The following is an 18,048-nucleotide window of genomic DNA, read 5'->3' as shown; positions in this document are numbered from 1 at the left end:
TTCTGTCGCAGTATTATTATCATCACAGGTTTTATTTAAATCTATGCTGTTTGATCAATTACTATAATTTCTTATTAACTCCTTTTCCTTATTATTTTAATTTTAATTAAATAAGAATGACTGTAAAAAATTTTGTTCAATGCATAAACAATATCAAAATTTCACATAATTTCATATAATAATCACAAATTTTAATTATCCTTGAAATTTAACAATAGTATAATAGCTGATAAAAGAAAATAAATAAATTTAAATGAATTCTTTGTTGTTCATTTAAATGAGAATCTGGTAGTTAATGTTTTGTTGCCTCGATATCGTAACTTGAAAAGGAAATGAAAATTTGTATAAATTTGAGGACGGTTGATAATATACATTAATATCATAAAAAATTTTTACAGAAATTGTTAATAAATGTATTTGTTTTTATTAAATTATATCTGATGTTCATTAAGACTTTTTATTTTATTTATGACTTAAGAACTTAATAATAATTTAGTAGGAAATCAAATGTCGGAATGATTATTATATAATCAGAGTTGATGAAACAACACGTTTTAGTTTATTAAGAAAAGTTTTTATCGTTACTTGATTATCAAATGAATTTTTTGAGTTCATCGTCAAAAAAAAAAAAAAATTTTTTTAATTTCTGGTTAAATTGATCGTCAACAAATTTTATAAATCACAAATTTCAAATTGTAGTACAGTTACAAAATAATACTTTATAGAATTTCTATATAGAATATCTTTGATTCTTTAAAGAAAAGTTCTGTAGAATTTCACTTTGTTATTGTATCTTCATAAAAATACATATATATTGCTTTATAATTTTTACATTTAACTTTTATATAAACTATTTTCTTGAAATACAACATTATGGACAAAAATAATGATCCATTTGATCCTACGTCAAAATTAAAATCTAGTCCTGTACCTGTTTTATTTATTCCTTTTAATAACAATGAAAAACAATGTAATTATTGTGGAATTAAATATTCCGAGACACTCATGTTTGAACAAAAATATTGCAAAAATTGTTTATTTTGGTATATTCAATATATAACAGGCAATAATACATACTTGAATGTACGTATATATACAAATAATTCTCAGTGTCTTAAACATAAAGCAACCAGAAATAATTTTTATACAACAAACATTCAAGAATGGTGTGAATATTGCTCTGAGATTTCACAGTTCACGCAAGTAGTCACAGAAAATTAATATTATTGGCACTTTAATCACTTTAATCTTAACGAATCTTGTTGTCATTACAAGAAGCTGTTATCAGGTTATCAGATTTCTTCTGGATGGGTAGAATCAACTTTGACTAAAAAGTCCATTCCGATTCTATATTTACCATGGTGGGATAGTCATAATCAATGTGCAGTTTGTGATAAAGAACTGAAATATATACACCAAGAGTCAAAATCTTATTGTCAAAAATGGTGTTCATGTTGCTTTACAATTTATACTGGATGTAGGTATTGTTTAACAACCAATATAATTTTTGGAATTGCAGATCAATCTCAATGTAAGAAATGCAAAAGAACTTCATTCATTAATATTAATATTACAAATATTAGCAGTGGAAATTTTATTATAGATAAATTTCTTGATTCTACAAGAATTAACAATAAGAATCTCCAAATTATTGCTAAATATCTGAACAACAGGACAATGCACTGTCCAATTGAAATATATTTTTTTATTCATAGTGAACTTGATTTATCAATGGAGGTAATAGAGTGGATTCCATATTCTCAAATTATGAATTTAAAGAAAATAGCAGAAGGAGGATTCAGTATTATTTATAAAGCGACTTGGAAGGGATCTGATGTTGCTGTAAAAAAATTACGTGATTCACAAAATATCAGTAAACATTTTCTAAATGAAGTAATATTTACATTTTATATACTTGCAATGTGTTTTTTGATGCTTATTGTATTAATTGATTTATTTATACTTTAGTTAAGATCACTTTATCAATGTAAAGGTTATAGGGTTATTGACTGTTATGGCATTACACAAGATCCTATAACAAAAGAATATATGTTAATATTGAATTATGCAAAAGGTGGAAATTTGCATGATTATTTGCAAAAGAACTTTATAAATATTACATGGAGGGATAAGTTGTATATTTTACAAGGAATATCATTTGGGTATTTATTGTATATTTTTAGTGAATTAGTTTGTTTTTCTGTATACAGTTAGTTATTAACAATTAAATGTTTTACTTTAGACTTAAAAATATTCATGATAATAATTTTATACATCGAGATATTCATAGTGGAAATATGTTATTATCTGAATATTGGAAAGTTGGAGACTTAGGATTATCACAACCTGCAAATAATACATTATCTAATAATGAAATATATGGAGTAATACCTTATATCGCACCAGAAATATTTAAAGGTGCTGCATTTTCAAAAGAATCTGATATATATAGTTTAGGCATGATTATGTGGGAATTTACAACAGGTTGTAAACCTTTTACTAATGTTGAACATGATCATAATCTCATCTTTAAAATTCTTGATGGAGAACGACCTAAAATTACAGAAGATACTCCTAAATGTTATGCCGATTTAATGAAAAAATGTTGGGATTCTAATCCTTCAAAAAGACCAACTATTTATGAAATCTGGGTTTCTTTTTACGAATTGAACAGATCATATAGGTTGAATGAAACATTTGAACAAGCTGAAAATAAAAGATTGGAATTAATACAATTAAAGAAACTTGGACCAGAATTTAGTGAAAAGTCTCATCCAAAAGCAATTTATACAAGTAGAGCATTAAGTGGTTTGATTTCTAAAGCTTCAACTATAGATTCAATGGTTTCATTTAATATGAAACAAGGTATGTTATAGTGTATTATAATTTACTATTAATGAAAAAAATTGAAACGTTAATTAGACGGTCAGGTGATAATAATAGAATTTACTTCTTTAAATTTATCTGTTATATGATTAGTTAACTTAGATATTTTTTATTAATTTTTAGAGTATATTACAAAAGAATATGAATTTGATATAAATAATATTCAAAGGTAATTAATTTATATTTAAATGTATGTAACTTGCTAATAATATAAAATGAATAATAATATCGTACAATTTTTAGTTTATCTACACAAAACACAAATTCCGCCACTCAAAGCTTAATTGTACCTGTAAATTCTTCAAGAAAGCGTAATTTTGAAGAATTAAAGAACGAAACGAATGAAACTCAAAAAAATAGTAAGTAAACATTTTATTTACTCACAAATAAATAGCGTCTGTGGTATTTCACTTTAACAATTTTATAATTTTTTTTTAACAAAATAGGAAAATATACTAAAATTAATAATTCCGATGATGAATAAGTATTATTGAGTTTATTTAATTTGTATTTGTCACGAAAAAAATTTATGTAGATTGATTGATTAATTCCACAATTTTCGCAAGACAAAATATTTATCACATCTGCACATGAAGAATAGATAACTTCATTGACAATCCGAACAATAATTAATAATTTTATCGATATTTTCTTTAATTTGAGTACAATTATGACTTTATGTATATAAAATAAATAAATGATGTATAACCAAATTAAAAATAAAACTTATTAAAGCTTCAAATTTTTGAGATCATAATTACATATAATCCGATTTTTGAGATACCATAACCGGCGGTTAATACTGAAACTGGCATATTTATTTTTAGATTTTGTTTAGTCATGTCATGGGCTTTGTTTATTTAGATTCCCGAAGTAAATGATTAACTATGTATATTTTTCTATAATTAAATATGCGAGTAAAGCAAATTGGAAGTAATATTTAATTTTGTACCGTACTAGTTTTTTTTTCAGCTCCAGTTAGCTCATCCACTTTTTTAACCAATTAAACTCAAGGTAATTGAAAGTTAATAATAATTTGGTATTGACATAGAAATACTAACCTGGTGAGAATATTTTAATTTATTTTAGTCATTGAGTTCGTTATATTGGTGGGAAAGAAAAAATGTGCCGAAACATAAATTTATTTAAATTTTCGTTTCTAAGTTATAAATTACTTTAGAAAATCAATAAATCAACGCTTAGTTCTTTTTTGAGAGACTTTATTTCGATATCTTGATTGGAAATATAATAAAAGAATTATGTCGTCATTGAAAATATAATGAAATTATCTTTTATTTCAACAGCATGATTATGGATATGTTCTGTTTTAATTAATTTCATCCAGAATGATTTTAATTTACTCTTCAAATCATTTTGATTTTGATATTTATACATATGAATGAAATTCCTGGTATAATGTTATTTTTATGCTTCATACCCTATCTTGCTTACAAACTTAAATGTTGATTTTATTGAAGCCACGATTCATTTAATTTGAAGTACGGCAAGGATAAAATCTGATAGCCAAAAATGGTTTGAAATAAATGTTATTTTTAAAATTACAAATTAATCTCAATATAAGAAAAGTAATAAAAAAAATATCATTTATTACTAATTTGGATATTTAAATATTAACAGCCAACAAGTATATATCGAAACTAGTACTTTCTTTCTATATATTCAAAAAAAAGTAATGAAATGAATTCCATATTCTCAAATTAAAAATTTAAATAAAATTGCAAGATTTAGTATTTATTAAGCAGCTTTGTCAGATGGTACACGTGATATTGATATTGCTATGTATTATTTAATTCATAAAATATCAACAAATATTTATTCTTTAACTAAGGTAAGGAAATAAATATTTAACGCTAATTTATAGTATTATTATTTGTTGACATCATCCTTTAATTAATAAAGCAAAATTCTAAAAACTATTACGGAAATACGGAAATGATTAGATAACGATATTATCACGTGTGCAAAATATCAGTATAATAAACATACGCAAAATTCTGTTAGGATACCAATTTGATATAAAGCCTTTCAGCATTCAAGACGATAAGTTCGGTCTCCAAAATACTTACTAAGCCCCATTGACTGCCTATACCTTTCTTTATATTTTCACTTTCATGATCTTTATTACATATGGGACAAGGCACTGAACTATTAAACACAAATTTATCACTAGAACCTATACTGTATTTCAAAGATAGATAAGGAAATCTCTCTAGCACTAACCCAATTATATGGGTTTGCTTTTCTTCTGGATTATCAGGTAAAATAGAAATAGGAAGTCAGGATTTGTTAGATGATCTTGCTTGACCATATGAAGATGTGGATGGTACACTTACTTGAAATGTGACTGATGTACTCATCTCTACGTCGGGTAATTTTTTGCCAGAAGAGTTGGAGACAAATGATTGAGGTAAGGCAACACTTAATACTGATGAATCAGAATTTTTAGTCACATGCGCGTTACTTTCGTAATACTGATCACTTTTTGGCATTCATCTATATTAGTAGGTCTTTTGGAAAAACTATTTATAATACCCTGAATTTGAAAATCCTTTAGACATGAAATAATATGAGTGCTATAGGTAATTCGCATCTATCCCTATTCCTGTAAATAACGTGTAAATTTTTGCAAGTTTTCATTGGATATATTAGGAAAAAGCAATTTAATTGCGTTATACACAAATGTTCTCGCTGATTGATCATCAATATTTTTCATATCTTTGCAGTCTTCAACCAGATCCTCATATGCTTTATAGAAACAATGGCAATATATATCTATATTGGTATTGTTTCTATACTGTTTCTATAGATTCTCCTTTTGTCCGACCTTTATTGCCACGTTAAATAAATTGTGCCGTAATTTTGTTATATCCCGTTAGAATCGTCTCAAGAGAGAATTCGGGAATCGGAATATCAAATGAGTTATGCTTTTCGATATTATCATCTTTGGTAAAAATGGATAGCTCATGTCTTAAACCTTGTTCCACTTTCTGATTGTAGGGAATTTTTATTTTGAAACTTTGTGTCTGATCATTGGACATCCCTTCGGGCTCACGCTCTCCTGACTCATTAGAAGTTTGAGAATTTGATTGGATATATTCTTGCTCATGAGAAATATTAGGGGAAATATCAGGAGATATTGGCACGAATATGTTACTATACTTACATTGTATAATAATAATTTGGAATTTTTCATCTAATAATTTATTATATAATAAGCTAATTAATGACCAAATTGTAAGTTTTGAATATACTCCTTATACCTTATGAACTTTAATCTTTTGCTACAGTAGCAGTAAAATTAAATTTTATAGGCTGTTATATGACAACCCTGTAAAAAATCTGATCCGTGTTTTATCTTTCCATGTTTTTTCCGTGAATGTATCATTTTCACGGAATTTTTACGAAAGACACGGAGAAATAATGGAAATATACGGATAAAAATTTTATATGGGGCAAGAAAAAAATTAACATGATATGTTAATTTTCAATCACTAAACGGGAACCGTTGTAAGTCCGGAGCGAAAAACTAAAATTTTCGATTTCATTGGGTGACGATCACGTGGCGTACAGAGAAATTCACATGATCGTTTTTTTTTTCATAGTGCGTAGACATATATTGTCCTTCGCTTCGCTCCGGACAATTAATAAATAAAATCTTTAATATTATGTCTTTACTTCATTTTTCAATCTTGATAATAATAATTTGGATAACAATATCAATAATATTTTATTAAGTTCCTTTAAAATTACATTAAACTGTAACAATTAAAATTTCTAATAAAGTACAATTTTTAAAAAATTCCTATAATAATGACTTGACGAATATATTTCTTTCACAAAATAATTATAATAACTAAGGGATAATACATAATAATTTTGAATTTCAATATTATATAATTTAAATTTATCTTTCAAATTAAATAAATCTTTAGCTTTAAGGAAAAGATCTTTATATAAAAGAATATATTATGAAAGAGAGACGAGTTAAATATTTGGCTGTTAAAGTAAAATATCTTTACTTTCTATCAATTAATTTTTAATACAAAATCTATTAATAAAAGTATTTTGAGAATTTTTCAAAAATATTTCAAAATCATTTACATATTTAACCATAAGAGTTAAATTTAAATATTTTAATTTAAAAGGAGGATTTGACCTAAATTTTTTAATAAGATTGAAATAGTTTCAATATCAATTGATTTATTTATATAATCAATTGAAATGTAATTAAGATATTGACCAAAATTTTCAATTAAATTGAATACTAAATACTAAATAAATATTTTGATTATCTAATCCAATTATATATTTATATCAAACAAATTAATTTTTGTACAATATCTTAAAATTAATTCAAGTGATTGTTGTTTAGATATATTTACTAAATAATTATTAGATTCTTGTAATAATAATTATAATAATTCATTTTGTAATGATTCCTTAAAGATTTTAATAATAATAATTTATTTAATAAATAAATTTAAAGAACCACATTCAAAAATATGAATAGATTCTAAAACATTTAATTTTTCAAATACATCATTAAAAATAAAAACATTACCTAAATTAATCTTATAAAATATATTTAATTTTTAAAGTATTTGAACAATTAAAATTTTTTAATTATTCAAATAATAATTGATTCAAGGGATTTATAACTTGAACTAAAAACAATTTCTTTTTAAGATTTTGTTGCGAATTAATTAATTGTGGTAAATAAATTTTACTTAAATCATTTGTAATTACTAAGGTGATAATTAAGGGATGAAATTAAATTAATCGATTTTAAATAATTAATAATCATTTGTTACATTTAAAAATGTTGTATAAATAGTGAGATCTAAATTTTTAATATTATTAATAAAATATTGATTTTGTAAAATTAATTTAAAAGCAATATTAAAATAATAACAAATATCATTTGAAAAGATTGAAACTTCAAAAAATATACTTAAATTTGCTTCATTTTTAATAAATATTTTAAATAATAATTCATATTAAAGGACCATGCTCAAGAAGTAAAGTTGATGATAAATTTGTATTTTGTATATTTTGTATAGAATAAATAGCGGACTGTTCACCTGATTCTCTAAACTGATAAAATTTTAACTGTTGTAATCCACTTTAAAATAGATGAAATTATATTCCATAAATTTAACCGTTCGATAAAACAAGGATAATTGAATAATGTGCTTGAAGGAAATAAATTTTTATTGATTCCATATTCGTTTAATTTTATTTTATCTTCAAATTATGTAAATAAATATTAATAAAACCATTATTTCCAGCAGAAAATGGGGTTTCCCATAATAATGGGATTGTTAAACGACAACATAGTCTATTGACTAGAATAAATGAATGTAATGTTTTATAATCATTTATAAAGTATTTTATAATTTCGGTTGTTATTTCAGGTAAATCTCCCGAAAATATCTTTGAACATGTCATATCGATATTGCAGAGCGAAAGAAATTAAAGAGAAAAGAGAAAAAAAGAGTAAGAGATGTTTAAAAGTAAAGTTAATGTTTGGATTATATACGGTAATTTGTCGCACAAAGTTGGCCTTTGTGTTGATTAATAGTATGTTTTAGCCAATACTAGTAATAGTCAAAAATTATCAAATAATTTTCTTATTTGTCATGTGATAGTTACGCGGCAAACCCTAATGATTATAGGATTATTTTACGAAGGATCAAAAATTGATGTCATATAGACTCTACAAATGACAAAAATCATGAATGTAAAAAAAAATCTTTACATGATAGTTCGTGTGATAGGAGTAATATAGGTAGACGAAGATATTACAATAAAATGTGATAATTTATTGGGCATAGTCAATACAATTCGAAATCTAGTTTGTAAACACTTGATTACTAATAATGACTCTATTTTCAACTTCTATAATTCTCATTCTTAAAAGATACATGAAGTAAATTTTTATCCAAGAAATTTTTAAATAATATTTAGGATCATTTAGATTTAGAATTTGCTATAAAAAATTTTGAATTAAAACGGTCTATAGTAGAAAATCAATTAAACTTTTGAACCTTAACCTATTACTTTAAATTTCAAAATTGGAGATTATTAAAAATTTGATTGAAAAAAACTTCATTCCTGCCTTCAATACAAAAAAGGATTGATATCTTAAAGGAAAAATGTGATTAATTATGTACGGCGAATTATTATTTTATATATCATATTATATAAACTATCACATGCTTTATTTAAAAATAATTCGCAAAAAATACCATATAAATATAAATTAATAGTACCGATTATTTAATCAAAAAAATTAATAGTCTATTTGTACCACATCGTTAAAAACAATAAATTTAATAAGCTTAATATAAATTCAATAAAGTTCTTTATCTGAATCATCAGTATTAATATTTTTTCCTATTTTAATTAAAAAGAAAATTAATTTAAATTGGCATGATACTGTAATATGCTACAAGTATTAGTAAATAAAAAATTTTACTTACTAATTTTTTTACTATTTTGTGTTTCAATATTTAATTCTTCATTATTTCGCTTTCTTGAAGAATTTGCAGTTAAATAATTTAATGGACCACTAACATTTTGATGCTGAAGATTAGGGACTTGACCGGAATTTATATTTTGAGTGGATGAACTAAAGAATGCATAATAAAAAATTTTAATTTTCTATTATATTATTAATATTTTTATTCATTGTAACAGTTACCTTTGAACTTTATTTATATCAAGTTCATATTCTTTTGTAATATACTCTAAAAAGTATTTAAGTTAATATAAAAATGAAATAAATAGATCATATCTGACTGCGAGTTAGTAATCATTAATATAATATACCTTGTTTAGCACTAACTGAATTAATTGAAGAAAAATCTATAGTAGAAGATTTAGAAATTAATGAACTTAATGCTCTACTTGTATAAATTGCGTTTGGATGAGGTTTTTCACTAAATCCGGGTCCAAGTTTCTTTAATTGTATTAATTTCAGTCTTTTTTTTTCAGCTCGTTCAAATTCCATAATAGTTTCAAATTGAAGATTAATCATAGCAGTCCAAGTCCAATCAAGAATAGTGTTGCAGATTTTATCAATAGTTGGTCTTTTTGAAGGATTAGAATCCCAACATTTTTTCATTAAATCGGCATAACATTCAGGAGTATCTTCTGTAATTTTAGGTCGTTCTCCATCAAGAATTTTAAAGATGAGATTATGATCATGTTCAACACTAGCAAAAGGTTTACAACCTGTTGTAAGTTCCCACATTATCATACCAAAACTATATATATCAGATTTTTGAGAAAATGCAGCACCTTTAAATATTTCTGGTGCAATATAAGGTATTACTCCATATATTTCATTATTTGGTGAGGTGCTATTTGCAGGTTGTGATAATCCAAAGTCTCCAATTAGCCAATCTTGAAGTATACTCCGACGATCTCTAGCTAGCCAAGATTGAATTGATGATAGTATGTTCCCACTATGAAAATCCCGATGCATAAAATTATTGCCATGAATATATTTAAGTCTAATATAGAAACATTGGTAGTTGATTAACTTAAATGTAAATAATAAAATTAATACATTAAAAAGTACGAAAATACCCTTCTGAAATATCCTTTAAAATCCTCAGTTTTCTAGTCCAAGTAATATTTATAAAATTATTTTGCAAATAATTATGTAAATTTCCGCTATTTGCATATTTCATTATCAATATATATTCTTCTGTTATAGGATCTTGTGTAATACCATGAAAACCAATTATTCCGAATGTTGCATAATTACATCGAGAAAGTGCTTTTAGCTAGAATAAATATATTATTAAATATTGAATAAAGCACATTGAAAGATATATTAATATCAAATATTACCTCATTGAAAAAATATTTACTTATATTTTGTGAATTAAATAATTTTTTTAAAGCAACGTCAATATTCCTTGTACCATCATCTGACCAAGTTGCTTTATAAATAATACTAAATCCTCCTTCTCCTATTTTCCTTAAATCTTTAAATTGAGAATATGGAATCCGTTCTATTAAATATTTTACCATTTTACTATATAAATATCTAATAAACCTTAATGAGTTTGAATCTGTATCATTTCTTGTAAAAGTTAGAATAAATTCATCCATGATACAATTTTCACTGCTAACATTTGTAATATCAATATTAATAAACGATATTCTTTCACAATTTTTACATTGAGATTGACTTGTAATTCCAAAAATAACATTTGTTGTTAAACAATACCTACATCCTGTATAAATTATAAAGCATTGCGAACACCATTTTTGGCACCATTTTTGACAATTAGATACTGACTCTTGGTGTATATATTTTAATTCTTGTAGACAAAACATACATTTATCAAAATTATCCCACCATGATAAATAAAGTACTTGAATGGACTTTTTAGTCAATATCAATTCTATCCACTCAGAGGAAATTTGGTAATAATGTTTTTGACCATACTCAGTTAAATAAAATAGCCTCCACTCATAGTTTGTAGCAGAATCATACATACTTTGTGAAATAGAGTAATTATTTAATGAAGAAGTATTGGGGATTAAATGCGTAAAGAGTGAAATCGCAGAACAATATTCACACCATTCTTGAATGTTTATTGTACAAAAACTATTCCTAGTCGCTTTATGTTCAACACACTGAGTATTATTTGTACTTATATATGTATCCAAGCATGTATTGTTTCCCATATATTTAATATACAAAAATAAACAATTTTTACAATATTTCTGTTCAAATTTAAGTGTCTTGGAATATTCAATTCCACAATAATTACATTTTTCCTCGTTTTTTTTAAAAGGAATAAATAAAATAGGTACAGGACTAGATTTCAATTTTGGATCATAAAATTCATGTGAATAAGCCATTGCTTATTTCCACATATATAATATTTTAAGAAAGTGGCTTCAAATTTGGATGTAAAAATTAAACGACGGTATTTATATTTTATGAAGAAATTCTAGAAAATTCTATTTAGAAAAAATTACGGTAAATTGCAAACGTCTATAGAAAAAATACAATTATGTATGTTGGCGATCCGCCATTATACAACTTAATATAGTAATTTTCGGAGCTCAATTCTCCGTCGATGAATAGACTAATCCGTCGTCGCACAACAGGAAAAAAAAAATCAAATTATTGAACAATTCTTTTTTTTTTTGGTAAACACATTCCTTTATTATTTATTATAAATAAAATGTGATAAATTTAAAAATGGAAGAAATACGTACATAGATTAAGTAAAAAATTGAAATTCAACTACATAATTATTATTTATCAAAATTGACTGTAATATATATGTTTGACGTTTGTTTTTTATTTTATTTTATTTATTTGTCATAAATTTTAGATAATATATCTAAAATTGTAATGTTCGATAAAATTTGATTACTTTTTGATTACTTTTGGAGAAGAAAATACATACTGTATTAAGCGAAAAGAAGTAATTTGAAATTACTTCAATCTGAAATAAATCAAGAGTATAATACATTTACAAAAGTTTGACCGTCCACTTTATAATTTTTGTCGTCATTAAAAAATGTTACGAAATAGAATTCTCGCAACTATTAGAACCAGTTAAGGTTAACCACGAAGGTTAAAGAAGTTTAGGTGGTGTAGGACTTGTGCCCGTCATAAAGACGTTTGCCACCACTAGCTACAAAAATAACTTTTATTATATTCGATAAAATTTATAACAAATCCCGAGTTTCATAATAAAAAAAAATAACAGAATGAAAAATTCAAGAAAATAATTTCTAAATCCCATTTCTAAATGAAACTTAACTAGTATATTTAAGGAAATTAAATAACCAATTAAAATAATAATTTCTCTTTTTCAAAATCTCATATAATTGGCAAAATTATATAGATCAAATAAAATAATTAGTTTAACGTCATCGCGGACGTAGTCCCATAATAATAAAATAAAATAACCAATAAAAATAAAATAATAAAATAACCAATGAAAATATTATGGTCATTCCGGACCGCAGTAAATTAAAAACAGACATGTTCAAGACTGCGCCCAAAATTAATAATTTCACTAGGTAATTTCAGACGTTACAGTGGTACAATATAGTCAATCGTACTAGACCCATTTGAATTTGCAAACGCACCCATAAAAATTTTCGTTGAAATATAATTATATTATGTAAAACATACTGTATATATTAAGGATATACAAAAACATTTTCTCCGTTACAATTTTAGTTCGCTATAATATTATCATAATCTTTATGATACATAATTTGACCGGATAAATTAACCAGTTAATTTAAATTATCTACCCACATCAGTGACATCACTCCGCTTATAACTAACATAAATTTTTTAACCAAAAAATTTTTCTCAAAAATCTAATCCTCTATGGAGCCTCTATGGGTTGGGTTGAATTTTATCCGATCCAATCCAATGAATTCGCAATCTCACCACTTTTATAATACATTTATATTAATAAATAAGTACGTGTATTTCCTATAAAAAATTTAATATTTTTTTTTTTGATCCGTAATAAATTAAAAAAACTTTTATTAGCAGGTTAATTAACTGGTATGTAATTTTGTGATAAGCGATATTTTGGTAGTCGAAAAGTAGTTCACGAATTACGACTAAAACTATCTTCCGCCTAGTTCGTAGGCGCCTTGATTAATATGTTAACTTATTTTTAGTTTCTGTAAATATTTATTCTTTAAAGATGTATGAAGTAAATTTTTATCCAAGAAATTTTAAATAATCTTAAAGGCCATGTGACTTTGCTATAATTATTTTTTAATTAGAACAGTCTATAGCAAAAAATATATTTTTCGTTGTCATTAATAAATGTTATGACATATAAAGTTTTCTAATTTCACTACAAATTTTATTTATTTAAATAATAACTCAGGTTTCTATCAACTTATAAAGTACATACTTTATTACGATAAAAAGAAATACTAAATTTATTTATGCTAAATTGAATTTAAAAAGTCTCGATATACGCGTAACATGGAAATTCTCTATATAAGTAAAAGAAATACTAAATTGCAAAAATACGCAAAGTAAAACATCTAATCCATCTCTTTTATCAAATCATAAACTTGAATATATAAATCATCATAATTTTGAACTTTAATATTATAAGATTCAAATTCTTTCACCTCATCTTTCATAAAAGATAAATCTTCCCTTTTTTCAAAATAAACTTCCATTATAGCTAAATATTTAACCCTTTCTTTTTTCATAATATATTTCTTTATATAAGGTAAAATATTAAGACTTCCTTCTTGCATTTTATTTCTAATTAATAATTTTTTAATAAAAGTATTTTGAGAATTTTGTAAAAATATTTCTAAATTATTTAAATCAAATTTAAGAGATAAATTTAAATATTCTAACTTATGAGGAAGAATTTGACCCAAATTTAATAATACTATAGAACTAGGTTCCATATCACCATCATTTGAAAAATTATGATGATAATAATAATCAAGATAATAATGAAAATCTATAGAAAGATAATTAAGATTTTGATCAAGAATTTTAATTAAATCAAAAGATAAATAAATATTTAAATTATCAAAACCTGGTAATTCAAAAAATTTAATATTTTTACAATATTTCATAAATAAATCAAATTGTTTTCTTAATTCATTACTTATAGAAGAGCCAAAACCAATATTTTCTAAATAAGAACCAGATTTTTGTAATAATAAATTTAAAGAATCAATTTGTAACATAATATCCATAAATAAAGATTTTAATTTAAATGGTTTTTTAAGATTAATAATTTGTTGAATAAAATCTGAATTTAAAGAATAACAATAAAGTATATGAATTGATTCTAAAACATTTAAATTTTCAAATTCTTCATTTGAAATGATGATTTTTTTAAAATCTATCCTATAAAATATGATGGTATTTAAAGTATTTGAACAATTTGAATTTTTTAATGATAAAAAAAATTTTCCTTTAAATAAATAATTACGTTCAAAAGAAATTTTTTTAAGATTTTTTTGTGAATTAATTATTTTTAATAAATAATCTTCAGTTAATAAATTATTATTATTAAATCTTGGGAATTGAAAATAAAGTGAATTAATTGAATTACAATTTGAATATAAAAATTTTAAAAAAGGGAAAATTTTTGATCCATTTGCAATTCTTTGAAGTTTTAAATTTTTTATATTAAAAATAAAATCTTGATTTTGTAAAATTAAATTAAAAGCATCATTAAAACAATCATGATCAATATCTCTAACAACAATAACTTCAAAAGTATGTAATTTTACTTCATTTTCAATAAATATTTTAAATAATAATTTATAAATTAATCTTGAAGAATTTAATTTTTGATCAAAATTATTTGGATACATATTTTTTAAAAAATAATTGGTGGATTGTAATCCTGCTTTAACATTTATAATAGTTAAAATCCATTGTTCAATAGAAAATATTATTTTCCATGTATTTAAACATTTAATAAAATTAGGATAATTAAATAATGAATTATTTGATGTATTTGATGGTAATAATAATTTATTATAATTAATACCATATTCATTTAATTTTGTTTTATCTTCTTCATTTAAATTATTATTTAAATAAATTTCAATAAAACGATAATTTTTAGGAAGTTTTATTGAAAATGGATCTTCCCATAATAATGGAATTGCTAGACGACACCATAATCTATTAACCAATATACATGAATGTAATGTTTTATAATCATGACGAAAATATTTTATAACTTCGTTTATTAATTCAGGTAAATCTCCTGAAAATATTTTTGAACATGTCATATTTTATTTTTTTTTTAAAAAAAAAAGAAAATGTAATAAAGAAAAGAGAGAGAGAAAAAAGTAGGGGAATGTTTGAATTTTTTTTTTAAATTTAACTTTTGCCTTTTTTTTCGGGGAAATAAAATAAACTCCCGAATTTTGCATTATGTCGATCATCAAATGATTACCCCTAACACAATAAACATAATTAGCTATAAATCAGGATTAGCATCGGTCATCTGCATGTATTAATTATGATGTACACATACAAGTCGTACAACCACTTTTTTAAAATAAAGGAAAGTATTTTACGTATCAAAAACTTAAATTGGCACTGAAAACAAACAAACTATAACACAGTAAAATTAACTCGTGACGTTGTAAGTCGCACAATAATAAAAAATTTTTTCTTTATAGAATCTACCTGTAGTAATGGTTACACTACATAACATATCTACATTCTCTTTCCCACTTAAAAAATGACATCGGAATTTTTTTCAAAACTAAGTCAAAATTACATTGAATTATTAGATGATGATAGTGAATATTATGATATTACGATTGAAGTCGGTGAAGATCCTAACGTTAAAATATTTCGTGCACATATGAATATATTATATTACCGTTCTCCATATTTACGAAGAACTTTAGCTTCAAATAAAAAAAATAATAATGTCCTATCTCATATTAAATTACCAAATATATCATCAGAAATCTTTCAAATTATTTTAAGGTAACGTTAATTACAATTACTCGTCTAATAAAGAGTTTTTTAATTAAAAAAAATTTTTTAATATATAGGTATATTTATGGTGGTATTCTTTCGTTAGACGAGTTGAAAACTTCAGATATTCTTAAAATTTTAGTAGCTGCAGATGAACTACTTCTTCAGGAATTAGTTGGTCATTTACAAAATTACTTAATTTTAAACGAATCCGAGTGGATAGAACAACATTTTGAATTAACACATCGAACAAGTTTTAAATCTAATAATTTTTCTGAACTCCAAAATTATTGTTTAAATATTATTGCTGATTCACCAGAAAAATTATTTAATTCAACTGATTTCACTTCAATTCCTGAAAAATTATTAGTTCCAATTATTAAAAGAGATGATTTACAAATGAAAGAAGTTGAAATTTGGGAACATGTATTACAATGGGGAATTACACAAAATCCTACGCTTAATGCAGATTCTGATACTTGGATGGATGATGATTTCAATGCGATGGAAAATACTTTAAAGAATTGTATACCTTTGATTAGATTTTATAGTTTATCATCTAAAGAATTCTTACATAAAGTAAGTCCTTATAAAAAACTTTTAAATCATCAACTTTATAATGATTTATTAAACTCTTATATGGATCCTGATTATGAATCAAGTTATGATGATAATATTTCACTTCCAAGAAATATAAAAACAGATATGACTATTGATTCAAAAATTGTTAATTTAAATATTATTTCAATTGTTTCAAGATGGATTAATAAATTGGATAATAATAGTAAATTTACATATTTGAGAGAATTATATTTACCATACGAATTTAAGCTTCTGTTAAGAGGAAGTAGAGATGGATTTAAACCTAAAGAATTTCATGAATTATGTGATCATAAGAATAATACTGTCACTTTTCTTAAAATAAAAGGAACAGAAGAAATTGTTGGTGGATATAATCCTTTAACATGGGATTCTGTTAGTGGTTGGATTCAAACTCAATATAGTTTTTTATTTTCTTTTAAAAGTAAGAGTAATCTTGAAAATGCATTCTTAAGTAATGTAGAAGATATAGATAAAGCAATAGTTTGCCACATAGGTGCAGGTCCATGTTTTGGCGACCTTAAAATAGGTTCAAAAATTTCATTAGATCCATCAGGTTCATTAGCAGCTGGATTAAATTTTAATGTGGTTTACTGTAAACAAAAATATTATGAGAAAAAGATAAGAGACAGTGAAGATAAATTTCTAATAGAAGATTATGAAGTATTTCAAATCATTAAAAAAAAATAAATCTTAATTTCAATGAAATTAAAAATTTATCGCTGTAAATACGTTAAATACGTCTGAATCTTAGTTTGTGCAATATTAAATATAAATTCAGGAAATTAAAACGTTCACTCTCCGTTAGTACTTATTACAAAATTAATAAAATATACGATATTTTTTAACTGTAAAACTCTAAAGATCAAATTATCACCTCACTTCCATTGATAATAAGCTTTGTTAGATTCGTTATCATCTACCGGTAAACAATTTATCAAATTATTCTTCCGCTTTACAGCTCTATTAAATTATTTTTATACCCAATTAAATTTTAGTTAAGTGAGCTATGAAAATTTTAATAAAACAAAATCGTAATGCTGTTG

The 18,048-nt window shown here is 24.0% G+C and overlaps 5 protein-coding genes across 5 annotated transcripts; 2 read left to right on the top strand and 3 right to left on the bottom strand.

Annotated features, from left to right (window-relative positions):
* Positions 1 to 873: 873 nt before the first annotated feature.
* Positions 874 to 3,370, top strand: OCT59_000437 (uncharacterized protein; the record flags this gene model as incomplete). Its single annotated transcript, XM_066138833.1, has 7 exons — positions 874 to 1,083; positions 1,276 to 1,893; positions 1,969 to 2,162; positions 2,675 to 2,865; positions 3,010 to 3,055; positions 3,130 to 3,245; positions 3,333 to 3,370. The coding sequence occupies 7 exons, from the start codon at positions 874 to 876 to the stop codon at positions 3,368 to 3,370; spliced, it is 1,413 nt and encodes a 470-aa protein (XP_065988291.1).
* Positions 3,371 to 5,183: 1,813 nt separating this feature from the next.
* Positions 5,184 to 5,396, bottom strand: OCT59_000436 (uncharacterized protein; the record flags this gene model as incomplete). Its single annotated transcript, XM_066138832.1, has 1 exon — positions 5,184 to 5,396. One exon carries the CDS (start codon positions 5,394 to 5,396, stop codon positions 5,184 to 5,186), a length of 213 nt encoding a protein of 70 aa, XP_065988290.1.
* A 3,770-nt stretch (positions 5,397 to 9,166) lies between these two features.
* OCT59_000435 (uncharacterized protein) lies at positions 9,167 to 11,790 on the bottom strand (the record flags this gene model as incomplete). Its single annotated transcript, XM_066138831.1, has 6 exons — positions 9,167 to 9,303; positions 9,390 to 9,538; positions 9,611 to 9,656; positions 9,739 to 10,424; positions 10,501 to 10,700; positions 10,768 to 11,790. The coding sequence occupies 6 exons, from the start codon at positions 11,788 to 11,790 to the stop codon at positions 9,260 to 9,262; spliced, it is 2,148 nt and encodes a 715-aa protein (XP_065988289.1). The 3' UTR covers positions 9,167 to 9,259.
* A 2,178-nt stretch (positions 11,791 to 13,968) lies between these two features.
* On the bottom strand, positions 13,969 to 15,699 carry OCT59_000434 (uncharacterized protein; the record flags this gene model as incomplete). The annotated part of the gene is made up of 1 exon (XM_025331345.1): positions 13,969 to 15,699. The coding sequence occupies one exon, from the start codon at positions 15,697 to 15,699 to the stop codon at positions 13,969 to 13,971; it is 1,731 nt and encodes a 576-aa protein (XP_025189297.1).
* Positions 15,700 to 16,157: 458 nt separating this feature from the next.
* OCT59_000433 (uncharacterized protein) lies at positions 16,158 to 17,692 on the top strand (the record flags this gene model as incomplete). Its single annotated transcript, XM_025323882.1, has 2 exons — positions 16,158 to 16,411; positions 16,480 to 17,692. 2 exons carry the CDS (start codon positions 16,158 to 16,160, stop codon positions 17,690 to 17,692), a joined length of 1,467 nt encoding a protein of 488 aa, XP_025189296.1.
* Between the last annotated feature and the right edge of the window lie 356 nt (positions 17,693 to 18,048).

This window comes from Rhizophagus irregularis, chromosome 1 (genome assembly GCF_026210795.1).
Source record: "Rhizophagus irregularis chromosome 1, complete sequence".
Taxonomy (NCBI): domain Eukaryota; kingdom Fungi; phylum Glomeromycota; class Glomeromycetes; order Glomerales; family Glomeraceae; genus Rhizophagus; species Rhizophagus irregularis.
Note: the sequence above shows the minus strand (reverse complement) of the source record. Positions and strands in the feature narration are given on the sequence as shown.